Raw genomic sequence first — 8,131 nt, forward strand, 5'->3', positions numbered from 1 at the left:
TTTTTTGCGGTACTCGGGCCTCTCACTGTTGTGGCCTCTCCCGCTGCGGAGCACAGGCTCTGGATGCGCAGGCTCAGCGGCCATGGCCCACGGGCCCAGCCGCTCTGCGGTATGTGGGGTCTTCCCGGACCGGGGCACGAACCCGTGCCCCCTGCATCAGCAGGCGGACTCTCAACCACTGCGCCACCAGGGAAGCCCTCCATTGGGTTTTAGTCAGAAACCATCTGGTAAAACATTTTGGATTCAAATTAGAGTTTATCAGAAACATCTATCTCAATTCTCTAGCATACTTTTTTTACATGAAATGTTCTCTATTAACTATAGCAGATTCAAGAAAACTGAGATGTTGGGATTCTGGGCAGTCAACAATGGCCACTCAAAAGACCTGCTATATTACATTAGCCCCCCAGCATGTATGCTTCAAATACTAAAATTAAAGTGCTATATGGTTATGTTGTATCTGGTCCCTTAGGATTAGTTGTGAATAAAGTCAATCACAAACTCAATTATATGTAATGATTTAATATAAAGCAATTTAACATTAAATACCTCAGTTCTTTTACTACTAATCAAATGAGTAAAAATATGAACATTTAAATGAACTAGAGGGAGATGGTGATTTGTTAGTTGAGGTATTTGAAAAGCCCCACTTGTTTGAAACACATGTGAACAGTTACAACTCTTTCTTGACCAATACAGTACTGTCTACTATACTTTAACTTTTATGTGTGACTCAGAACAGGAAGTTGTTGGTTAGAAAGCTACTACTTGTCTCTCTAAATCCCTTCTGTAAGCAATAAAGTAACAGTGATAGATATATGATAAAACTAGCATAGTAAAATGTTAATGGTAGAACCTAAGTAGTGGATATACTGATATCTACTGTAAAATTCTTTCAACTTTACTGTATTCTGGAAATCTTTCATAATAAAATATTGGGGGAAAATTCATCTTAAAAAAAAAAAAAAAGAAAGAAACATCTATTTCAGGGAACACAGGTGAAACCCAGAACAGAATGGAAAGCAAACAAGAAATAATGTAATAATATTATGAACAGAATAGTCTCAGAGGGAAGGAACACAGAGGAACCGAGAAGAGCTGCATAGAAACAGAGCCAACCCCTCAGAGAAGGACCAGAGAATGGTGTGGGGAGCCAGCAAGCTGTCACATCAGGGTCTGGGTGGGGCATTCTTCTAGTTCTGACCAATCTGCAGTTCTTGGGGCTAGAAACCATGGTTAGTAGCCCCTACCCACCCTGAGCTCGGACAGAGTGCTAACAGGCAGATGCAGTTCACTCTACTCCAAAGATGGGCCCCTGAAAAGTCCTGTCTCTCCTTTCCATCCCTACTGTCTGTGCCCTTTTCTCAGTTTTCCTCCCCAGAGCCATCCTGGCCTCCACTTGTGCTTGTGAACCCAGGGCCTAGGGTGTCAGAGAAGACATGCATGCAGAGGGGCTCATCACTGATGATGGGACCACCCTTCCTGCCTGCCCCTCCCCCATGTGCTGTAGCTGGGTCAGACCTATGGATTGCAGGTTAGAAAATGGTGGAAGAACTCCCATGTCTCCGAATATAGCTCCTCAAACTGTTCGACTTCAGTTGTTGATTTGACTTAGGAGATACTTGTATGTGTTAAAAAATATTTTCCACAAACCCTAGAAGAGTATACAGAGAAAAGTACCTCTCCTTTACACCTCTGGCCCCTAAGCCCTCTGTTCCCTTCTCTGGGGTTAATGTATTTGATATGTACCTTTTCAGAAGTCACATGCGCTTATCACTGTTAGCTTTTAAAATTATTCTTATGTCTTTCTGCTTCCATTGCTGTGGCGACTAGATTTACCTGCTCTATCTGCTTTCTCCATATCCCTTCCTCTCTCAGACTTTGACTCCTGGTGGACCAATGAGTGTGAGCAGAATGAGTCGGACCCCATCCCTGCCAACTGCACCGGCTGTGCCCAGAAATTACCCCTCAAGGTGATGCTCCTGGAAGACACCCCAAGGAAATTTGAGAGACTCCATCCTCTGGTGATCAAGGTGAGCAAGAAGGCAGATTCTCCCACTGATCGATTACCCATTTAATGGCTAGGAAACAACAAGCACTGTGACATTTGTGATTAGTAATTCCGTGTTGTCTTGTTGCACTTTTGTTTTCTGCCTTGCCAAGACCGGACAACCCCTGTCATCTGAGGGGCTTCAGCGTTTTTTGTGCCAGTACCCTGAGGTGACAGAAGGCTTCACCGAAGGGTTTTTCACCAAGTGGTGGCGCTGCTTTCCTGAACGGTGGTTCCCGTTTCGTTACCCATGGTGAGTGTGGAAAGGGCCACTCAGCGTGCATGTGTGCAGAGAGGGGGCAGACCAAATGTCAAAACGGTACTATGGATAATTACTGCCAGGACGCTGCTATGCCCAGCACTGTGCAAGCACTTTACAATACACCCTTCAAGTCAAATGATACTCAGGAGTGCACTGTTGCAAACTTGATGAGAGAGAAAGTGGGTGAGTCCAAAGAGGTGTGTCAAGAGGGGCACCACTGTGGTGGACACCAAGATTGCCTGATAGACTCATAATTTACTTCTAAGTATGTGTTTAGCATTTGTGTTCATGCTGAGTGGGTCCTGAGCATTGAGGACTGCAGAGAGAGCACAAATAAGAGGGAAAGTTATTTCTTGGCAGCCAGGCTGTGTGCCTTGGTACTGAGTATCTGTTACTCGTTGGTGATGCTCATAATACCTCTGGGAAGTAGGAATTATCACTGTCATTTTTCAGATCAGAAAAGTGGGAATCAGAGAGGTTAAGTACCTTGTTTAAGGTCACCCAGCCAGAACTGAAACCCAGGTCTATCTCCTTGTTCCTTGCTGTGTCCTATAGAAGACATGGTCTGTTTCTTCAGGTGAAAGTTGTGTTCTAGAAGAAAAGGAAGGCCAGTTTACTTCTAGAACCATTCCAAAGAGAATTAAAACTGCTTTTTCAGGCCTTTTGTTGGATGATTTTTGTGCTTCTGCCTTTCTTTAAATTTGTCGTTTATTTACATGATCAAATACTCGGTGTAACAAGCTGATACAGGCTTCCTACTTCATGCTGCTCCACCTCAGAAGGTTCACGATTTTTGCTTCCTCCTCCCGTCTTCTCTCTTGCCCTGTCTGCTGTTACTTCAGTCTCTTTGCCAAGAGAGGGTGAATGGAGTGTTTCTTTTCTCCCCCTATATGTTGTTTTAGCTGGATTTTATAAACACCCCACCCACACAGACAAATCATGGCAGTAGAGTTTGTGGTGTGTGTGTACGTTTTACTATTAATTGATTTGGCGTGACTGTTCTTCATGGACCTAATACTTCAGATACTGTCCTGACATTTTTCCCTCTTCACCCACCGCCCACAGTTTTCCCACCCTTGCCGAGCTCTCTGTTAGTCACGGAGTTAGGCTGGCTTTCCCAGTTTAACTGCATTTTTCTCTTTTACACATTTTACAGGAGAAGACCTCTGAACAGATCACACCTTTTACGTGAGCTTTTTCCTGTGTTCACTTACCTGCCGTTTCCAAAAGAAGCCTCCTTGAAAAAGTGCTTCCTTCTTCAACCAGAACCTATTGTGGGGAGTAAGGTAGGAAATTTTGAGAGGACTTGGCTCTAGAGTTTTTCTCATTTGGTACCTGGGCTGATGTCATAAAGCCTTCCCTGTGTGTCAACTTAGGGGGTGAATTGAGGGGTCAGTCACATAATCTAAAGTTCTCTCCTCCTGCTGCTTGCCAACAGACCTGACTTTTTACTGAAGACACGCTTACAGAAAGTCTAGTTACCTTGCAGATGTATTTCCTGCCCTTAACACCTGGGGGCAAGTTACTTTTCTATATTAAAGGAAGTAAAATCCTAAAATTTGAAGGGTCCTGAGCATCCTGTTAGTCTGACTTCCCTACCTCCAAGTAGAAAGCAGGCAGACTATGAATGAATAGTATGTAAATGAATAGTCCAGCTTACTCATTTTATAGAGAAGGAAACTGAGCCCCGGAGAGATTAAGTCATTTGCCCAAGGACACAGCAAGTTAATAAGAGGTCTCTCCTCACCCTCCACTCCCAGGTTGGCTTTCCCCAGAATAAAACAAATGAGAAACTTCAGATAGAGAACCGGGAAAGCAAAGAGCTTGGGAGCATGGAGAGGTTTGGGAACAAAAGGGCTGATAAGCCTGTGCCTGAGGCAGGCAGCCCAGTGTGTGTGGCAGTGGTTCTCACCTCAGTCCGTGGCCAAGTACCCAGAGCCCACATTTACCGTCTCTGGGGCCAGCGGACTGGGCATAGCTGTTCTGTGTTTGTGTCTGTTTACTTTTCTCTGAATTGCTCTTTTTTTGAGTCTCATTCCTGAAGAAGGTTTTTGAGCCTGGATTGGTTTGGAATAATTAAAAGGATGAATTTTCCTTTATTGAAAAATTAAATTTGCTCAACTGTGACCCCTACCAACTCTGGGTTGTGTCTTTAACCTCCTGACACTATTGTTTGGCTCCAATTTGCTGAATCGTGTTAAAGGAATTTCAAAGCCTTTAAAAACAATCATTCCATCTAGAAGTAAGAACTTGCTGTCTGCCAGCTGTAGGGTGGAGGTGCTGGGCTGTTGCTTCAGATTTTAAAGAAGTTTATCCTGCCGTCTTTGGCTAGAACTCGGGGCCCTAGTATGATTTCATCTTCATAATTATGATATAATTCTGGGTGAGGGCCTTGATCTTTATCTTGGGTTTTCCCACTTGAACCTTAAGCTAATTTCACCAGTCTGCTTAACAAGGGACACCAAGGAGCCCAGCCAAAGGGTTAAATACACAGTTACACAGACTGTCAGAGTCATCATGTTGCAGTTCTCAAGGATGTTTTGGGAAGGGGAGTGGCCCAAATAGGCCAAAATCCTGAGAGTCTGATTTCTTAGAGCATCTGTTCCCCACCCTGGCCCAGGCTGTCCTTCCTCCACAGCCTTGTTACTCCGCCCTTGGTCTACATCCCTGTGCCCTGGACCCTGGTAAAGTCACATGTCTGTGGGCCCAGAATCCAAGAGGCAGCCTTGGGATAGAAGATAAGCAGTGGGGGCTGATTGTTGAGAGGCCCTGGGGGAAGAGGTGAGGGGCTCCAAGGCCCACTTTACCCACCCCACAGTGTTGCCTAGGGCTGGCCCACTCCATCCCGTTGTCAGTTTCTCCTCATCCTGAATGTGGAGGAACATGGTCCCACCCCCTCTCAGGCCTATATGAAACAGAGATACATCCGCTTATTTTTGTCTTCTGGGATTTTTTCAAGACTGCATATGTCAGGGCTTCTGCCAGTGTTACTACCAGTCAGTCACAGGCCAGCTCAAGGCACTAGTCCTCCTTCTGTCACTATAGCAGCAGTTGAAATGGCTCTAGCGTTTCCATGGACACAGAGTCATGGCCAGGGCCTGTGGGAGCAACCAAGAGACCAGGGTTGGGAAGCAGGAGAAGATAGGGCCACATCCCAAGGCTCTAGAGGACCCAAGCGGTGAAGGAAAAACCAGGACGTGGCCCAGGGAGTCAGACTTCTTACCCCTGCTTTATAAGGGCATATAAAGAGCTTCCCTAGAGGGCAGGGGCTGGGAGGAGGGGGAAGAGGGGAGGGAACGGGAGACACTAGGGTTTTCTCTCACCATCTAGACAGGAAGAGAAGCCTGAGCAAGACCAACCTCTCCCTTTATCTCTGCTCCCTGCCCCTCCCCAACCCCAGGGTTCACAGCTCTACCTGGTACACAGCAGGTTGCACTTAATGCCTGTTGGTAGCAGTATTATGCCCTCAGCAGTGCAGTAGTTACCTGTGTAGGTGTATATCCTGGTTATCTCCTTAGCTTTCAAAATCAGAGGCTGATCTTACTGTCATTAGTTTTTAATCAGTAGCATCATGTATCTGCTCACCTGAGTCTTGACAAAAAGTATAAACTTGAACTTGCTGCTGTCAAAAGCCTAACAGTAAGTGATAATGTTCCATGGACCGTTGTCCGAAGGATATGCACACTATCTATCTGGGTCAAACCAGACCCTCAGAAGATTGCCTATTTAGATCACCACGTGTTGGCCTCTGCTAGACTTTTGTTAAAATACAATTAGATAGGGCTTCCCTGGTGGCGCAGTGGTTGAGAGTCCGCCTGCCGATGCAGGGGGCACGGGTTCGTGCCCCCGTGTGGGAGGATCCCACATGCCGCGGAGCGGCTAGGCTCGTGAGCCATTGCCTCTGAGCCTGCAAAAAAAAAAAAAAATACAATTAGATATTTTGCCTTTGACCTACTTTGAAACTGTGGCTAGAAATAGTTGTGAATTATGAAGCTCGTGCCGTTTCTGCTACAGGGCTGTCATTGAGGATGGTGCCCACAAAACTACACGATGTCTCTTTAGGAAAAACCATAGAAGAAATATTACCCTGGTCTCAGTACCGGGAGATGCCATACTTAGGAGAAACTAGTTTGTTTTTGTCTTTTGGATGTAACTGTGAATTGTGTTCATGGTACTGTTTTCCTCTTTGCTTAGGCTGTGAGGAAGCTCAGAGCCATGTGTGTAAGAGTTTTTGTGTATTACTGTCCCATGTTCCGAGGTTTTATTTTGTTTTCCTTTCCTTCCTTTTCTTGCCCCATGTCTTTTCCTCCAGATGCACAGGATGCATGACCTGTTTACCATTGGCAGCGGTGAGGCCATGTTGCAACTCATCCCTCCCTTCCAGTGCCGAAGACATTGCCAGTCCATGGCGATGCCACTAGAGCCAGGGGATATTGGTAGGTGGAGCCTCCGGCGGGCAAGGTCACTGGAGGGTCTTTTTACTTTTTAACTCAAAAAACATTCTAAAAATTAAATATTGCCTTCACAAAGATTCATTAAGTAGAGTCAAAAATAGCATTCTTTTATTAAAAAGGTCAATATTTATGCTTAGATGTCATGAGAAGCAATGAGAAAATGTAGCAGAGAGAAATGTCTTGTATGCACATTTAGAATGTATGTGTCCGTTGGCTTTATTTATTTATTTTTTTGGCCACACCATGTGGCTTGTGGGATTTTAGTTCCCCGACCAGGGATTGAACCCAGTTCCTCAGCAGTGAGAGCATGGAGTCCTAACCACTGGACTGCCAGGGAATTCCCTCCATTGGCTTTAGAGATTTCAATTTAGAAAGAATTATTATGGGGAGTATTTAGAGTGATCCTTTATTTTACGGATAAGGAGATTGAGATCCAGAGAGGCGAGGTGACCACCTCAAGGCCCCACCATCAGTTAGGCAAAGCATCAGTGTTAAGTGACTCCTTTCACTGAGTCAGGCCAGAGGAGGTACAGTTCAGATTTGAGGAAAGCCTTTCTGTGCCTATTTTGCTAATAAAACAATGCAGGCAGTATGTAAGGGCAGCAGCCATCCAAGGAAATACTACCTTCCGTGTGGGTCCCACAGCCAGGTCACAGCCTCACAGTCATCACTCACCCTTGGCTCCATGATTTCCCACTGTGACTTGTTCTGTACCTGGTATTCTAAAACTCCGTTCCAAAGAAACAGGCTTGAATCAACTGCTGTCAGTAGCCGTCAGTTTGACAGTGGAATTTTCTTGGCAGAAGCACATAAATCAGCAAGCATCACCATCGCCCTCCTTGTTTTTCTTGCCTCACAAAACCTAGGGGAGCCCTGGAGTTCCTGGCAGAGCCCGGACTGGTTTTCCAGTTGATTTCTTTTAATTTTATCTATTCGGAAGACCCCAATCCCTAGAAACCTCTCATCTCATTTGGAGGTCAGATGCAGACTGCGAACTGCCAAACTTTAACCCAACCAAGTTACATAACTTTTATTTCCATTTAAAAATGAAAAAATAAAAATAATGCACAAATTAAGCATTAACCGATAATGGAGCACAGCTGGTCTGGCCCTTGAGAATTACTGCGGAAAAGAGGATTCTTATGTGGAAATTATTCCGAAACCATCTTCCTTTAGTGGAGTGACGCTGCACAAGTCTGTCTGGCATTCTGGGTTTGGAGTGTGTAGTTGTGCTTGAAAAAGTTTCTGTCTTATGTTCTACAAACGCCTGACAGTTCAGACAACTACAGAAACACTTTAGTTATCCAAATTCCATGTTTTCAGCTCCCACAAGCATCCAGAATGCCAATTATAGAATTAGGGAAA

General features: G+C 45.1%; 1 protein-coding gene across 3 annotated transcripts in view; it reads left to right on the forward strand.

The window, feature by feature from the left end:
- The window catches only part of CUNH6orf89 (chromosome unknown C6orf89 homolog), a 28,692-nt gene that overhangs the window by 18,346 nt on the left and 2,215 nt on the right, over positions 1-8,131 (forward strand). For all 3 annotated transcript variants that reach the window (XM_007467278.1, XM_007467279.1, XM_007467277.1), the window contains 4 exons: positions 1,879-2,033; positions 2,164-2,303; positions 3,469-3,598; positions 6,625-6,748. In XM_007467278.1, the coding sequence (XP_007467340.1) occupies positions 1,879-2,033; positions 2,164-2,303; positions 3,469-3,598; positions 6,625-6,748 (549 nt within the window). The remainder of the gene's footprint in view (positions 1-1,878; positions 2,034-2,163; positions 2,304-3,468; positions 3,599-6,624; positions 6,749-8,131) is intronic.

The sequence above is a fragment of the Lipotes vexillifer genome, unplaced genomic scaffold, assembly GCF_000442215.2.
Source record: "Lipotes vexillifer unplaced genomic scaffold, Lipotes_vexillifer_v1.1 scaffold528, whole genome shotgun sequence".
Lineage (NCBI taxonomy): Eukaryota > Metazoa > Chordata > Mammalia > Artiodactyla > Lipotidae > Lipotes > Lipotes vexillifer.